General features: G+C 38.9%; 1 protein-coding gene and 1 long non-coding RNA gene across 2 annotated transcripts; both read left to right on the plus strand.

Moving 5' to 3' along the window:
* The first annotated feature begins 5,669 nt into the window (after positions 1–5,669).
* On the plus strand, positions 5,670–8,464 carry LOC135094236 (uncharacterized). Its single transcript, XR_010263665.1, has 2 exons — positions 5,670–5,881; positions 6,576–8,464. It is a non-coding gene; the product is annotated as an uncharacterized LOC135094236 (long non-coding RNA).
* Positions 8,465–9,098: 634 nt separating this feature from the next.
* Positions 9,099–12,316, plus strand: LOC135094294 (uncharacterized). The gene is made up of 5 exons (XM_063994288.1): positions 9,099–9,304; positions 9,741–9,821; positions 10,077–10,547; positions 11,140–11,422; positions 12,009–12,316. The coding sequence occupies exons 1-5, from the start codon at positions 9,218–9,220 to the stop codon at positions 12,314–12,316; spliced, it is 1,230 nt and encodes a 409-aa protein (XP_063850358.1). The 5' UTR covers positions 9,099–9,217.
* Positions 12,317–17,037: the final 4,721 nt, after the last annotated feature.

Consider the following 17,037-nt stretch of genomic DNA (forward strand, 5'->3'; position numbering starts at 1 on the left):
GAGAAGCAAAGAAGAGTTAACGGAATCCATTGGTGTTTGGTCTCGGAGTCTCCACACCTGGCACGCTGGCAGGTGTACATGTGCTTCGTTTTCGTACCTTTGGCTTGTACAGGAAGGAGAGCGTAAGGCAAACACTGGGGATATAAAATGCAGGTGGTAAAGAACGAGGAGGAAGAGGTGGAGGAGGGAGGTGGAAGAGGAGAAGGTCAAGTTGAAGGACGCTGTGTAACACTTAACCGCTACTGCTAACACCCCTCAAGAAACTTAACACTATTGCATTTTCCACTTAAATACTTAAATTAAATATGAAGGAAAAGAAATAGATGAAAAGTGAAAAAAGAAAAAAAGGCAATGACTGAAATGAATTTTTTTTATTTATTTATTTTTATTTCATTTTATTTATTTACTTATTTATTCTTTTTGTTATAAGATAAAAAAGATAAAAAAAGAAAGACGAACTCAAAGTAAGTCAAGACAATCTATTACCACAAAGTATCATCACAGCACAAAGATAACCAAAATGTTTACAAGGTACAGACTGACGAAATTCAAGACACAGAGGGAAATAAAAAATAAATAAATAAATAAATAAAAACACTAGGAGTTGTAATATAAAACAAGTAAAAAAACGAAAAAAATAAATAAAAATAGAACAAAATAAATATAAATAAAATAAATAAAAAATAAAATAGATAAAATATATAAAAACACTAGCAGGTATAATATAAAACAAGTGAAAACTAAAAAAAAAAAAAAAGAAAAAGAAAATGTACAAATATAAAGACAAAGGATAAGTTAGCAAATTAATAATAAAGACAATAAATTATAACAGTAATAGCAATAAGAGCAGAAGTTGTCGTGGCAATACAAGACAACACAAGACAAAAGCAAAACAACACGAGAGATAAAAAAAAAACAATGAAAAGGAAGAGGAAAAAAATAGAAAACAAAAACAAAACAAAACAAAACAAAGCAAAGAAACAAAAAAATAACAGAAAACAAAAGAGAGAAAGATAAAGAAAAGAGAAGAAGAGCAGAGACAAGAAGCACCGTGAGATAAATGAACTTGAACGTGCCTAAACAGAGAGGATGAGAAGGGAAACCAAGAGAGGTGAGGATAACAGTTATGCATATATAAACAGACGAGGTGTGGAGGGAGAGAGGAAGGAGGGAGAGTGTGGGAGGAGAGAGAAGCGAAGGAAGGAAGGGAGAGAAGGGAAAGGAAGGGAAGTGAGGTTTGAATAGAAAGAAAAGAAACGAGGAAAGGAAAAAAAAATAAGAAGATATGGAAGGAAGGAAGAAGAGATGATGAAAGGAAGGGGAAATAGAAGATACAAAGGAAGAGAAGGAAGGAAAGGAGTGATGTTTGAATGGAATGAAAGGAAGAGAGGAGAGGAAACAGATGGAAGAAACGAAATGAAGGAGGAAATGAAGATGGAAGAAAGGAAGATGAGAAGGAAAGAAGGAGGTGAACGTGATAGGAGAAAGACAGAGGGAAGGAAGGAAGGAAGGAAGGGAGGCAGACTTGAATGAGAGGAAGGGAAGAAAGGAAAGGAAGTAGCTGGAAGAAGATGGAGAAGATAATGAAAGGATGAAAGGGATAAAAAGAAAGTAGATGGAAGAAACGAGATGAAGAAGAAAATGAAGATGAAAGAAAGAAAGATGAGAAAGAAAGAAGATGAAGGAAGGGGGTAGATAGAAATAAAAGGAAGGAAAAATAGAAGAAAAGACGTATGAACCAAAGAAGGAAAGGAAAGAAGGAAGGAAGATGGAAGAACAAGTTGATAAAAGGGAAAAGGAGGAGAGACTGGATAAAGAGGGAGGAAGGGCTGGAGAGAAGGAATAGAGAGAAAGAGGGAGAGAGGGAGAGAGAAATGATAAGTTATAGATGTCGATGAGTTATAAACGACAAATGAAAATAATAAAAGAGTAACGAAAAAGAAGAAAAATACGAGAAACAAGGAAAAAGAAGAGTAAAAAGGAATATTAGTGCAAAAAAAAAGAAATAAGAAAAACAACAAAAAAGAAGAATAGAAAAACGAAGAAGAAGACACACGAAAGAATTAACTTGCTAAAAAAAAGAAGAAAAAAGGCAAAAAACAGGAAAGTAAGAGAGAGAGAGAGAGAGAGAGAGAGAGAGAGAGAGAGAGAGAGAGAGAGAGAGAGAGAGAGAGAGAGAGAGAGAGAGAGAGAGAGAATAATTTAACCATCTCTGTTCTTAAATTCACACTCAAAGCAGCGCATCGGACCAAAGAAAAAGAAGAAGAAGAAACAAACAAACAAACAAACAAACAAACAAACAAACAAGGAAAGAAAAGAAAAAAGAAAACATACGAATACCTGCAAAAAATAAACAAAGATAAAAAAAAGAAAAAAATAGAAAGATAAAAAGAAGAATCATTTGTGGGTGGGATACTGACCTTAACAGACTCACCCACCACCCCTGGCTGTAACAGTATCGAGGAGGAGGAGGAGGAGGAGGAGGAGGAGGAGGAGATGAAGATGATGATGATGATGATGCGTTAAGTCAAGAGGGAAGGGTAAGAATGTGAATAAGAAGAGAAGGAAGAAGAAATAGACTAAAGAAAGGAGGACGAGGAGGAGGAGGAGGAGGAGGAGAAATTTGCATAGAAATATAGAAGGAAGAAGAGAAAGATGAGAAGAGAGATAGGGTGGAATGAGAAAACACTGATAAACAATATGGGAAGAGGAAAACGATGACGACGAAAAAGATAAAGAAAGAAGAAAAGAAAGGAGAGATAAAAAAAAAACGTAAAGGAAAAATGTATATAAAAACACACAAAAAAGAAAAACCAACTGATAAAAAATATAAAAAGAAAAAGAGAGGAGAAAGATAAAGAACCAATAGATAATTAGATAAAAGGAGGAACAAGGGGACAAGACAAGGAGGTGTGAGTGGAAGGTAACAATAGGAAAATAACTAAAACAAGAGAAGGAAGACAAGAAGCAATAGAAAACAGAATAAAAGGAGGGAGAAGTCAAAAAAGGCAAGAAGTCAGTCACTATTAAAGTACTACAAGCAAAAATAAGAAAAAAAAGTTGACAAAAAGAAAAAGAAAAGGAGAAAGAGAAGAAGCAATAGAAAACAGAATAAAAGAAGCAAGAAGTGAACAAGTAAACCAGGTGTGGGTGAAAATAATTACCTGACCACTCAAATAATACAGATAATAGGAAAAAAATAGAAAAAAGCTGAATAAAAGAAAAAGAAACAAAAAAAGACAAAAACGAACAGAAAACAGATTAAAAAGAGGAACAAGCAAACGAGTCAAACAGGTGTGTGTGTGAAATACTTAACTGGTCACTCTCAGGCATCCATCCAGGTTAATTATTCATCCTCAGCATTCCCAGGTACAGAAGGCGCCCTCGGGTCACGCGATCCTGCTGGTCACCGTGCCGGGTCATCGCTCCTACACCCCTGCAGGGACGCCAGGCTGTTAGGCGGCACAGATTTGGAGGTTTGGATCCTGTGTGTGGGATTAGGTCAGCTTTTTAAAAGGATCTGATCGTCTTAAAGAGGGTTGGATTGCCTTAAAGAGGATTTCGTGTGCTTTATAAAGGATACACTAATGGTTTTGATAGTTTGTATAATGAGATTAACTTCAATGGGATCTGATCGTCTTAAAGGGAGATGGGTTGCGTTAAGGAGAGTTTTGTGTGCATTATGAAGAATTTGCGTGATTTGTTTAATGGTTTCTAATAGTTTGCGTGTGAAATGACGTCATCTTTAACGGGATTCGATCATTTTAAAGAGGGTTGGATTGTCTTCAGGAGGACTGCCTTGTGTTTTATGAAAGATTTAGATATATCTGATGACTTGCATGTGGAATGGGGTCGTCTTTAATAGTATTAGATCCCTTTAAAGAGGATCTGCATATTTATTAAGGGTTCTGATAGCTTGCATGTAGAATGAGGTTATCTTAAATAGGTTTCAATTCTTTTAAAGAGGATTGGCTTGCCTGAAGGAGGATCTCATGTGCAGCGTAAGGGATCTGCATATACGAGTAGTGTAATAAAGGTTTTGATAGGTTGCAAGGGGATTGAGGACACACTTAATGGGATTCAATTGTTTAAAAGAGAGTTGAGTTGCCTTATGGGTGATTCTTGACGCTTCGTATATATTAATCATAGTTTGTCGCTTGTCTTAAGAGATCTGATCGCTTCCATGTGCAATGAGTTACCTTGAAGTAGCATCCCGGTTGTTAAAATAGGATTAGATTGCATAAAGGAGGATTAACAAGGGTTGTCCTCATTTTAAAGGGTTCTGGAAGCCTTCATGTGAGATAAGGCAACTTTTAATAAGATTTGATCGTCTTGGTGTCTTGAAGAGCGTTACATTGCTTTAAGGAAAACTCTGATTACTTGTACGATTTGCATAATTTGTGTATTTCTAACCACTGCAAGTCTTCCTAAGTGCCCAAAACAAGTCGTTAAATGTTAATCCCACAATATACCTCTGTATCTGTCAGCGGTTTAAATACAGATGACACAATATTTCCGCCCCGCCATTTAACTTCAGGATACGTTGCCCATACAGTCACATAAATCCCACGCCACGCCCCATCACCGCCTCCTTCATCAGCCTGTACAAAGGGAACGGTGAGGCGCCTGATGTAACCAAAGTGACTCGGTACTCTGGTAATATTTAGGACTTGTAACCTTGGTCGTCTACTTTTATCTCCTCCTCACTGCCTCTCTATCCTGCCTCGTACGTTATGGAGTCTAGAGGGAATGTGCAGGCTCCTGATGTGGTCAATGTGACTTGTAACTTCCTGGTAACGTTCTGGACTTGAAACTTCCTCTTCCTTCTCTTATACTCTTTTCTCTCTCTCTTTAATGTATATAGAAGAAATTATCAATAAGTAGTCTAGTAAGGGGCAGTAGGTCTGTTGCTGTTTGCTCTTTCTTTGTGTTCCCCCTACTCCTCTTCCTCTTCATTCCTCTGCTTCCTCCTCCTCCTCCTCCTTTCCAACATCCTCTCTGCCTCCCTTCCTAGTTCTCCTCCACCTCCACCTCCACTTCCTCCTCCCCCTCCTCCTCCTCCTCCTCTTCCTCCTCCCGCTGCTCCAGGAATGCTGTCCTGTCCTGCGGCAAAGGTGATTGGACGAGAGGCTCCTCAGGATAATTTTCTCGTGTTCTTATTGGTCGAGCCTCAAGGCCACCTGGGAGCGACGGAGGGGACCCGGGAGCACGTTTTCTGTTGTGTTTCGAGGGGGTGGCTGAGGTAGTTGTGTTTTTTTTTCTTTTTCTTTTTTTAATTTTTCGAGAGAGAGAGAGAGAGAGAGAGAGAGAGAGAGAGAGAGAGAGAGAGAGAGAGAGAGAGAGAGAGAGAGAGCCAGTTACGGTAACATCATCCCAAGGCAAAACAAAAAATCTATATTGAAACAGCACAAAGGAAGGATAGAAGATGATAATAACAAAATCAATAAAGAGAGAAAAGAAAAAGACGCCCTCACATAGCCACAAAAAACGAGAAAACATTGGAATCAGACAGAAAACGGGAATCCAGAGAGAGAGAGAGAGAGAGAGAGAGAGAGAGAGAGAGAGCCAAGGGGTGTAGGGCAGTGAGACAAGACTCCACCAGGTCACACACACACACAAACACACACACACACACACACACACACACACACACGCTTTAGTCTATCTCCACTACACCCACGAACACAATTACCTCCATTCTCTCCTCCCATTCCTCCCTCCATCCTATTATCTCTCCTCCTCCAGGCCCTTCTCCCTATCTACAGGACCTCCCTCCGCTCCCTTACCTCCCATGTGTCAGGGTCTCAGGGATGGTGCCCCTAAATTGAGGATCATCTGTGTTATTCATCATCTATTCACTTGTGGAGATTGCCATTGACAGGTAAGGGAAGGTGTGTGTGTGTGTGTGTGTATGTGTGTGTGTGTGTGTGTGTGCGTGTGTGTGTGTGTGTGTGGTGTGTGTCAGGGTTGTTGTTTTATTGTTTGTTTTTGTTTATTTGTGTCATTTTATTTTGTTTATTTTTTTGTCTTTTTGTTTTTTGTTTTTGTTTTAGGGGTATATGAGTGATTTTGTTGTTGTTGTTGTTGTTGCTGTTGTTGCTCTTCTTCTTCTTGTCTTTATTCTTATTCTTATCTCATTCTTATTCTCCTTCTCCTTCATCTTGACCTAGTTTCAAAGTGCAAAAGGGGAAAAAAAAAAGACACATTACTATGAAGAATACATACAAAGAGAGCGCTCTTCGACACGTATTTGTACATTTAATTAGTGCTTCAACAGGTAACAGTCCTTTTTCAGGTAAATACTGCTTCGTAATTTCAGGTAATATTCCTCAAAAGTACATTAGAATAACTATAATATTTAGTTATTTATGTATGTATGTATGTATGTATGTATGTATTACCCCTTTTCTCCCCTCAACATTACTTTACTAGTCATTTACAACTCAAACTCTTCATCTACAAACACTCAAACAGCATCCTCAGCCACCATTAACAATCTTCTCTCCCACGTCTTATATTAGCATAGTATACCCTGCATGATCTCCGTTTTCTATGACTCTTTCCATGATTTCCAGGATGCGTCGCGTGGAAGGAAGACTGCTGGCCTTGCTGGTGGTGGTGGTGATGGTGGTGGTGATGGGGGGCGAGGAGCAAATGGAAGGAGGAGGAACAGAAGAAGTTGAGGAAAGAAGCTTAGAAGTGGACAGTGAAATAGAAGGAATGGTAGATGAAACTGACGAAGGAAAGCTAATAGAAGAAAAAATAGAAGGAATTGAAAGAACAGAAGAAAGAGAAATAGACGGAAAGACAGCAGAAGAGGACGGAAGAGAAGAGGAGGGACAGGGAGAAGAAAAAAGAGAAGCAGACACAAAACTAACAGTGAAAGGAAAGGCAGGGAAAGAAAACCAAGAAAAAGGAGGAGAAACAGACAGAAAAACAACGAAAAAAGAAACGAAACCAAGAAAAACAACGAAAGAAAAACTGGAAGCAAGAGAAACACCAGAGAACAGAAAACAGGAAGGAAAAAACACAAGCAAAAACCAAATAAATGAATGCTCAGAAACCGGGAAAGAAAAAGACAAAGAAGAAAAACAGAGAGAGGAACACGACACCATAACATCAACGAACAACTCACACTCGGACACAAACACGATGAAAGAACCGGAAGACTCATTCCTCGACTCAAACACCATTGCACAACCTGAAGAGCATTCATTTCTAGAGTCAAACAGCAAAAACACCAAAACAACAAGTAGAAACGATTTAATTCCAGACTCACGCACCACAACACCAAATATAGACGATTCAAACCTTTGTCAGTGCGATTCAGAACGACCGTCCCACAGATCAAGACGGTTCATTACCTACACTGGCATTGGTATCGGCGCCCTGGCCCTTCTCGTCTTCGCCTTCTTTGTCAAGTACCTCCTCTACTTTACCATCAGGAAGTACCACGAGGGGGACGCCAGGATGTTCAAGGATGATCTCCACTTCCTCACGTCTCTCATCACGCACCTGGAGGAGAGTTACTAAGGTTCTATGAGTCTGTGCCTCGTCTTCACTTGCTGCAGACTCTCGTTGATGTTATTGGTATTTTCAAGGGGTTTTTTTTTTTCGTGATATAAGTGATAGTTAAAGAAAGCATTGCATCTTCAACGACTTTTAGTGCATGTTGTTGATGTTTTCAGGAATTTATTTATTTATTTATTTTTTCTTCTAAGCACCTTCAACATGACAAGTTGCGGGGTGTTGAGGGGTGTTTTCACGTTTCCATTGATAGCTTTAGTCCATCGTGCATTCAACAAGCTTCACTGCTGTTTTCATTGGCGCTTCCATGATGCCAATGCACCCCCAACACGCTCCGGTGGAAGTTGTTGTTGTTTTGTAAGGTGTCTTCGTGATTCCAGTGGTAATTAAATAAGCATTGCACCTCCAGCAAGCTCTAATGGGCGCTATAGGTGTTTTCAAGATATTCTGGTGATTCTAGCGATAATTGAATGGTGATTCTTCGCTGTCAGTTTGAAAAGATAGTGAAAACTCGACCAATCAATTCCATGGTCTTTGAAAACAGTCCTGATGAAAAGAACAGTGTTTAAAAGTACTTTTTTTTTTTTTTAACAAGGCAGTGTTTGCTTATGAAAATGTATCTTATCACAAGCAGTCTCGTTAAGGTCAATAGGTCTGATGCTGCTTGTTCTTCCTTTGTACTCCTTTATGTATCTTCATATAGAAAGGCATTATTGTGGTGAAAGATTGTGGATTTAACTCAGTTTTTTGGAAACAGTAAGTTATAAGTGATAAAAGACACAGTGATGGTCAAACTTGCCAATACTCAGAGGAAACTTGTTATTGTGGATCACTGTTGTCTATTACTCAAATGAACTGACATGCATTTGTTTGTGTTTATCTGTCTCTTTGTCTATTTATTTATCTTTTAGCGTAAGAAGTAAAGGTACACGTACAATTTTGTGTATAAGTAATATATATTCATTAAGTAGTTCCTTTGTTTATCTATTTATTTACTTAGTATAAGAAATAAACGCAATAATGTAGGTGCAGTTTTCCCATTTCCTACAAGCGTAAGTAAAGAAATAAACAAATAAATAAGAACAAGAACAAGAAAGTGATCCAGTGCCTCTGATATGGAGATAGTCTTTGCAGCATTAAGTAAACTAATAAACAAAGATGAATGAAAAATAAATAAAAAGATAAATTAATGAATACTGGAGAAAAATTAGGTAAAAAACTCGAGCAGCATTTAAATGACCGAAGATGACAAGTAAACAAATAAACAAATAAATAAATGGACAAAATAAACTGTCAGTGCAATATAAAATAAACAAATGGATAAGATAAGCCTATCAGAGACAATTTGTTCAACTCAAAGCACATTTTCTAATTCACTCAATATTTCATGCCTAAGTTTCCTCCCACACTGCCTTCACTCCTCAACACCAAAGCTACACCCTCTCTCCCCTTTCTTACATCCACTAATAATTAACAATACCAACAACGGAATACTAGTCTTTATTTTCCTTATTCACTAGAGTCACTTTGCCTCACATTGACTATTTTTCTCTTCATTTTCCTCCTAAACACACACCACCATCACCACCACCACCACCAGCACCGTCACTTCAATATTACAGCTCACAAGTAAATAAATCTCTATAATGTGACAGTCTGAAGGTTTCTGTGACGAGGAAGGTCAACAAAGATGTCTCGTGTGTTGAATGTCAGAAAGGGACTGATTATCAAACTGTTACTCGTCATTTTCCTGCCTTTTCTGGTGTTTCTGTTCAAGGTAAGAGTGCATTTAGACCCCAGAAGTTGAAATAGTAAAGAAAAAAAACATTAATTTGTTAGTTATTTATCGTATTTTGTTGTTATTTTGATATCATTTACTCAATACTCCACAGAACATTAGGATATCTCTTGAATTTGTTTATTTTTTTCCGAGTTATCTTGTTATTTTGGTGTTAATAAGTGAAATTCGATAATATTCAAGTGCATAGCCTACAAATAATGATAACTTGTCTGATTTATTGATATTTCTCCTGTTTTATTTGTTGTTTTTGATGTGATTAAGTAAGCTTTGGTAGTATTTAAGTTAACGCCCCATAAATAACACGAAATGTTCTTTATTTGTTAGGTTTTTTCTTTAGGCTTCTTCGTTATTTTGATGTTATGAGAGGAAGTGTGATAATATTTGAGTTTGCCCTGCGCCGTTTTCTCTCAAGACTGGTGACGTGGACGGGGAGCAGCGCGGAAATATGAACCTTACGCCGCCGCACCACAGGGATGCTTTTGATCTGAGGAAGGTACGACTTAGAAAAAGTTTATGCATTTATTTTTCATCTTCTTTTCTTTCCAAGTGTTTCTGCTTTACTTACATGCATTAAAGGACAGACTATTACAAAACCACACTTTCCCTTCCCTTCTACAAGACATCTACATAATCACCCCCACTATTATGTAGTCACACTTTTTATTATTTCTTACAAGATACTTACATAGCCCCATTCCTTTTCTTCTAGGCTACCATATAAAAACCCCTTCTCTCATCCCTTCCCCAGACAGCACTGCGAGCAAAGGGCCCTCTAGCAGCAGACGACCCACTGACGCTAGCACACCTTCGCCACCACTACCTGGACGCCCCTGCCCACCTGCCCTACAACCTGCGTGAGAGCACCGACCTGGTCTACGCGCGCTACAAGACCATGTATCCTTCCTGGGCCTTCATCAATCACATCCTGCAGGACTTCTATGGTGAGAGTCCTGCAGGATTTTTTGTAGAGGCAGGGGCGTTAGATGGGGAGTTTCTGTCTAATACCTTAATGCTGGAAAGGCGCCTAGGATGGAGTGGCTTGCTGGTAGAGGCGGAGGAAGAAAGCTACAGGAGTCTAAGGGGGAAGAACAGAAGGGCGTGGTCATCCTGTGCCTGCTTAGGGGCTCGACCTTATCCCTACGCCACTGTGCTCACCACCTTCAGGAACCAGGGCCAGGAGGCGAGCTGGGCGGGGCGGGGAGCTGCCAGACTGGAAGAGGTGAGTGGTGGTGGTGGTGGTGGTGGTAGTAGTTGTAATATAGTATTCGTAGTAGTAGTAGTTGTTGTAGTTGTATTCATTGTTGTTTATGCATTATTACTCTAAACATTATAAACCAGATTTTTTTTTTTTTGCTAATTTACAAAGAAAAGAGAAAAGGAAGTAAGAGAGAGAGAGAGAGAGCTAAAACTTTCTCTATCAATCTCATAATTACTGCTACTTCTCTTTTCCCTCCTTCCCTTCCTCCTCTTCTCTCCCCTTCTTTCCCTTCCTTTTTCACTTCCTATCTCTTCTTCCTTTCTTCCTTCATTCCTTCTCTTCTTCTTAAACCACAGTTCCTCTTCCTTCCATCTCTTCCACCTATTCTTCCTTCTTTCTCCTTGCTTCTCTTCCTTTCCTCTTTTTCATATCTCTTTCCTTCCCTCCTTCCTTCATCTTTTCTATCTCTTCCTCCCTCCTTTCTTCTTCTCTTCCCTTCCTCTTTCATTTCTCTTACCTTCCCTCCTCTTTCCTCTTCCCTCCACCTTTCCTACCTCCCCCTCCCTCCTTCCCTATACTAACGCATCCTATCCCCTCTCCCTCTCTCTTACAGAATCCTGCAGAAGGAGGTGAAGGTCCTGGTTACAAGACCTTCCAGAAAGTGCAATGCTTCCCGCCCCTGTCCTTCCTTCTCGCCGTCAACGCCTCCTTCATCCACTTCTTCAGCTTAGACGTGGAGGGCGCCGAGATGGATATTCTGAAGACCTTCCCCTTTGATAGAGTGACCGTGGACGTGTGGGTGATAGAGCACGTGAGGCCCAACGCTACGCCTTCCGTCAGCCCTTCGTCAGGAGGCTCTTCTTCTTCTTCTTCTTCTTCTTCTTCGCCTTCTGCAAGTTAGTTTGTGGTGTGTTTTTATATAGATTTTGCAATTTTTTTTCCCATTCGTTATTTGTTTGTTTGTTTTTGTTTGTTTGTTTGTTTACTAAATTTTTCATACGTTACTTGTATTTTTTTCTCTCTTTCCTCCTCCAGGCATCCTACACACGCATGTCTTCATTAATCACTAAGTATTCAAACATCTATAGTTACCCTTATTTTCCTCATCCTTCAGTCATTTATACATTCACCTCACTTTATATCTTATCACAAATTATTTAAACCTCTATAGTTACCCATATTTTTTCTCCTTTATCTCCTTCATGCATTTATACATTCCCCTTATTTCTTTATCACGAATCATCTAAACCTTTATTATATTCCCTCTATCTCCTTTATACACACACTTCCCTTCATTCCCTATCAAGAATAATTTAAACCTCTATTATTTGTCCTTGTTTTTACCTTCCTCCTCCTTCTTCATTCATTTATACACAAGTAAACTATTTAAACCTCTATATTTACCTCTAATCTATCTCACCCTTCAGGCATTTATATATTCACATTCTATTCACCCTCACCCTTCTTCATCCCCTTCTGCAGCGTGGTACGAGGACCCAGCCTTCATCTCCTTCATGGATTCCAAAGGCTACTACCTCTTTGACGTCTTCTGCCACCCTATACCCGATTACGTCTTCGTCAGGAGGGAAAGCGAGGTGTTTAGAAGATTGGCCCTCCCCCCCAGGCTGTGGCGGAGGCAGGGCGTGTGTGCGCAGAAGAGCATGTGGGATCTGAATGCTTCCTACAGTCCTCTGCTGCATCGCGACCCTCGACACTGGCCACAGATTGAGTATAGGGAGGGTGCTGGTGGTGGTGGTGCTGGTGGTGGTGGTGGTGCTGGTGGTGTTTGATTTCTTAGTACAAAGACAAACATACATAAAAAAAAAAAAAAAAAAAATTGGTGGTATTTCTCTCTTATTTACTTTCCCTGGTTTATTTATTTATTTATTTATTTATTTTTATTTGTTTAATATTATTTATCTATTTTGATTTCTTTAATTGTTACTGCTACTACTACTACTACTATATTGTATGAAAGGTTAGGAAAATAATATTACAATTTGTTTTACTTATTCATTCTTTTAGTAAGTTAACCTACTATATACAATGAAGAAGAAAATATACGAGTATATCTAGAATCAGGGGCGGCTGGTCCATAAGGACTGTTGGGCTGCAGCCTTCCCTGTCTCAGCCTTGCCAGGCAGATGAGTGTTCATTCATATAATTCATTTTATACAAATAAATAATATTATGCACTTATATATCATTCAGTATTTTTTTCGTTGTTTTTTTTCTATATTTTTTTAACACAAAATACTACCAGATTTGATAAATTAATTACAGAGTAAAACACTTTCAGAATTGCCGCAGCGCCAGCAGGGCAGGAGTCAGTTCAGCCCTGCGCAGCACAACATTGGGTGTGTTGTTCGCCCTCCGTGTTCGTTAAACAAATGGTGCATTACGTCTGTGATTCGTGAATACTAGCCAGTTTTAGCACCCTACGTGACAACCGAAGTGTAGTTTTAGTGTCCTGGTTACTTCAATACTACATATTCTATTTAATAGCTTGTTCAGTGTTTGGGTAAATTACTAGATTAGCAGCGCGGCTCCATTTCCTCTATTTTTCGGCTTGCAACCCCTACAATGTTGGGGAGCTGGTGGGAATGCGGGGCTTTAGGGCGGGGAGAGCTAAAACAAGGCCAAACACCGCCTCTTAACACCGAAAACAAGTAGGGAGCTGCCTGCTGCTGGTGTTAGGATGGCCGCCATGTTCTTGATCTTGGTCTTGTCAATGATACCTACAGGAAAATCCCCAGAAATCTGTAAAATCTGAGAACATGGCGGCCATCAAACACCAGCAGCAGGCAGTTCTCTACTTGTTTTCGGTGGTAAGAGGCGGTATTTGGCCTTGCTTTAGCTCTCCCCATCGAAAAACTCCGCTTTCCCACCAGCTCCCCAACAATGTAGGGTTAGAAGCCGAAAAAAAATAGGAAATAGAGCCTCGCTGCTAATCTAGTGATTTACCAGTGTTTCTCATAGCTTTGGCAACGTATAAATTTTAAATTATGAGCCTGTGAGTACAAAACATAACGTGTGTGATTCAAATAAAACTGCCTACAGCACGGCCTCTTTAGTATTGTAATCTGAAATTATTATATAGCCCCCATTTTTTTATTTATTTATTTATTTATTTTTTATCACGAGCCGCCTCTGTCTAGCATTACGCAGCCAACAAACTGAGAACGAATAGAAAAGCGTAAACAACAGGCTAATTTACAAAACAGACAGGACAACAGTTGGCAAATAAGTAACATGGACAATAATTCTCATATATACAAAATAACAATAACATCCATTTAAGATAACACAAACAACAAATAAAGGGAACAAAAAAGAAATCTATACAAAAATAATAAACAAAAGACATAGACAAATAAATAAAGAAAAGTCAATAATTAATACTGTGACATATTCTCCAAGTCTTTCTCAGAGGCTTTAAATACAGGTGGACAGAAAACGGAGCCTCAGTCACGATACATCAGTGAGGGTGACTGAGGTGCCTGTGGTGTTCATGCGATTTATTCGATTATGCAGAAATATGAGTTTGGTGAGCTTAGAAGTAAGTAGAGGACACTTCAGCAGATATATGGTGAGTGTGGTTCTTATTCTTACCCGTATGAAAGAATAATAATATAACTAGATAACTGTGAAATAAATAAATAGATGATGATTATTTCATTATTCTATTTTATTTATTCTTTTATTTTAATGGTTATTTTATTTTCAATGGTAGCTATACTAGGTTATTACAGGAATAGGCTACATGTACTTATTAGATGGAAACTTATATATGTGAGAGGAAGATTACATACAAAGATTATTTTATTTCATATTAGGCTAGATACTATTATATAACTAGGTTATGGTTATACTTAGTGTTACGTGTCTTACAAATAATAGTAATTACATACGTCTTATAAGTACCTGTATGATTAACTTATAATTAGTAATAGTTGTACAGAACACCTTGATAAATAGAGACCGTTATATATTTAAAGAAGAAAATAATGAGTTTTTTTTTTTTTTTTTTTTTTTAATGAAGTGGTATGTTCTTTTTTCCTGCTGTATATTTGTGTAACTCTTTTATTTAATGCCCAGTGATTGAGTTACGGCTGCAATGTTGTGTGAATGTTTGTTGGTGAAGGAGAATGTTAGTTGAATGGCTGTTAGTGAGAAATGTTATTGCCTGGATATTTGTTGGTGGAAGAAAATGTTGGTTGAATGGTTGTTGGTGAAAGAAAGTTATTATTTATGTTTTTTGACTAAAGAATATGTTTGTTGGATGCTTGTTGGTGGAAAAGATGTAGTTTGAATATTTGTTGAATGTCGTATACTTATTAAATGTTTAGTGAATGGATGAGTGAATGAATGGATGAGGTAACTGACCTTACGACCTTTAATGAAGAAAAAAGTAAATACAAATGAATAAAAAAAAAAAAAAAAAAGAAGACGGTATATATATATATATTAACAAGTGAATGTTTAAGTGAATAACGAAGCCGTCCAATAACTTATGAATGAACTTAAAATGAAAACGTTAACTGATAATGTTTACCGAATGCTTAAGTAGAAAAAAAAAAAAAGTAAATAGATAAAATAAAAACTAAAAGAAAAAAAAACGAAAAAAGAATAAGAAATGTATTGAATTACTTATGACATTTAAATCAATGTTTACTGATGATGTTTACTGGAAAACAAACCATTAAGAGTCAAAGGGTAAGGAAGAGAGACGTCATGACCCTCCGTTTTCTTTACAGGGTGGAGTATCGCTTGAGGGGAAACTCTATGACTTCCCGTTTTCTTTGAGCCAGGGAAGATTAGAGCTTGAGAGAAAACGTCATTATCTTCCGTTTTCTTTATAGAGTCACGTAGAGTCACAGCTTGAGAGAAAACGTGACTATCGCCCATTTTCTCGTGACTATCTCCCGTTTTCTTTGAGTTGGGAAGGACTAACTGATCTATTCCAACATACCCTTGATTTTGCTTGTGTTGTGTGTATTTACTTCCAATATTTTCGTTTCCCAGCACTTGTTTTCTCGTATCCTGTGGTCTGGAATTGTTCTTTGGGTCTGGAAGGAATATAATCTCTGGTGATCTCACAGTAGCGCTCTTAGGTGGCTGCAGAGGCAAAGGTACAATTTCAGCATGATAGTTTAGTCCACCGTGGTAGTTAGAAGGTATGTCTTGTCTTAGGGTCTTGGCCTTGCTCAGGGATCTTGTTCTGTGAGGGCCATTTCTTTGCCTTGATACAAACAGGGTGGTCACTGAAGGATATCCTTGTTTGTGGCTTGTTCTGGTTGCAATGTCGTAAACCCCTGAAGCTAGGACTAGTCTGGGGGATCCTGAGGGGAGTCCTTGGGTCCTTGAGGGGATTTTATCAAGTAAAGAGCCGTTTTCTATCTCCGTTACATCCTCATGAGCTGATTTCTGGGCTCCTATCGATACTTCTGGAGTCATTAAGGAAGGTTGTTCAAGAAAGGACTCCTCTTCGTCGTGTACAAATTCTGGAGGTTCTATTCCTTGGCCTGGGGTTTCTAAAGGATGCTTGAGGTTGGTCTCCTTGAAGGGATCCACGTGACAAGACTTCGAGGGGTGGTGCCGAAGTGACCTTGCCTTGAGTCATCTAAATGGTCTTTGGAGTCACAGTTCCTCGTGGGATGTTGATGTTGCCCATTTGAGTTTTGCTGCTCATTAAGTAGAAAATCAGAATTCTTAGGTACTGAATTTGCGCCCTGAAGGTTTGGTTTGACTTCTCTCAGAACGTAATGGTAAGAGTGTTTGTCTTTAGTACCTGGTTCTTGGTCTGTTGGTCTGGCAGTCACAGCGATGTTTGTTGAGGATTGACGGTCTTGGGTGATGCTTGAAGGAAACTGGTCTGCGTTGACGGATTTTCGTTGAGTCCATAGATTCCAGACGTCTGTGAAAATATTAGGTCTCATATTGATGGTCTGAGTGTTGTTGTTGTTGTTATTGTTACTCTCTTTATCACTCGTATTTCCATCATTATCATTGTCATGGTCACTCCTTGGGGACTTCTGAAGGTGCTGATGCAAGGTATGGTTCTTTACCTTCCCTTCTACAGGTGCTTGTCTACCTTGCGATGTCCTCAGGTGATCAACAGTCCAATTTTCCAAATGCTCAGGTAAGATCTGTCCAGGTGCCGTCCTTGCCATAGCGCTCAACTCCGGCTCTTGCTCCTTCGTGTCTTTCAGTATGAAGTGACTAGGGTGTATTAGGGTCCTGTTCTGTCCCTGGTTAAATAATAGGGGTATTGCCACGTACTCCACCCCTGTGTTGCTGTGCCAAGTCCTCAGAGGCATAGTAGAATCCGTAAGTTGTGAACCTTCTATGTTTATATGGCCATGTCTGTTTACACTTACACCCTCTCTTTTGATTGGATGAGTGAATGGTGACTGGGTGAAGAGATCAGCCATTGGGAGGCTGTCTAGACTCTGTTCCTCCTGTAAATTGGCCCATTCTCTTTTAGCCAAGGACAATATCGTATCAATCG

This window comes from Scylla paramamosain, chromosome 45 (assembly GCF_035594125.1).
Source record: "Scylla paramamosain isolate STU-SP2022 chromosome 45, ASM3559412v1, whole genome shotgun sequence".
Lineage (NCBI taxonomy): Eukaryota > Metazoa > Arthropoda > Malacostraca > Decapoda > Portunidae > Scylla > Scylla paramamosain.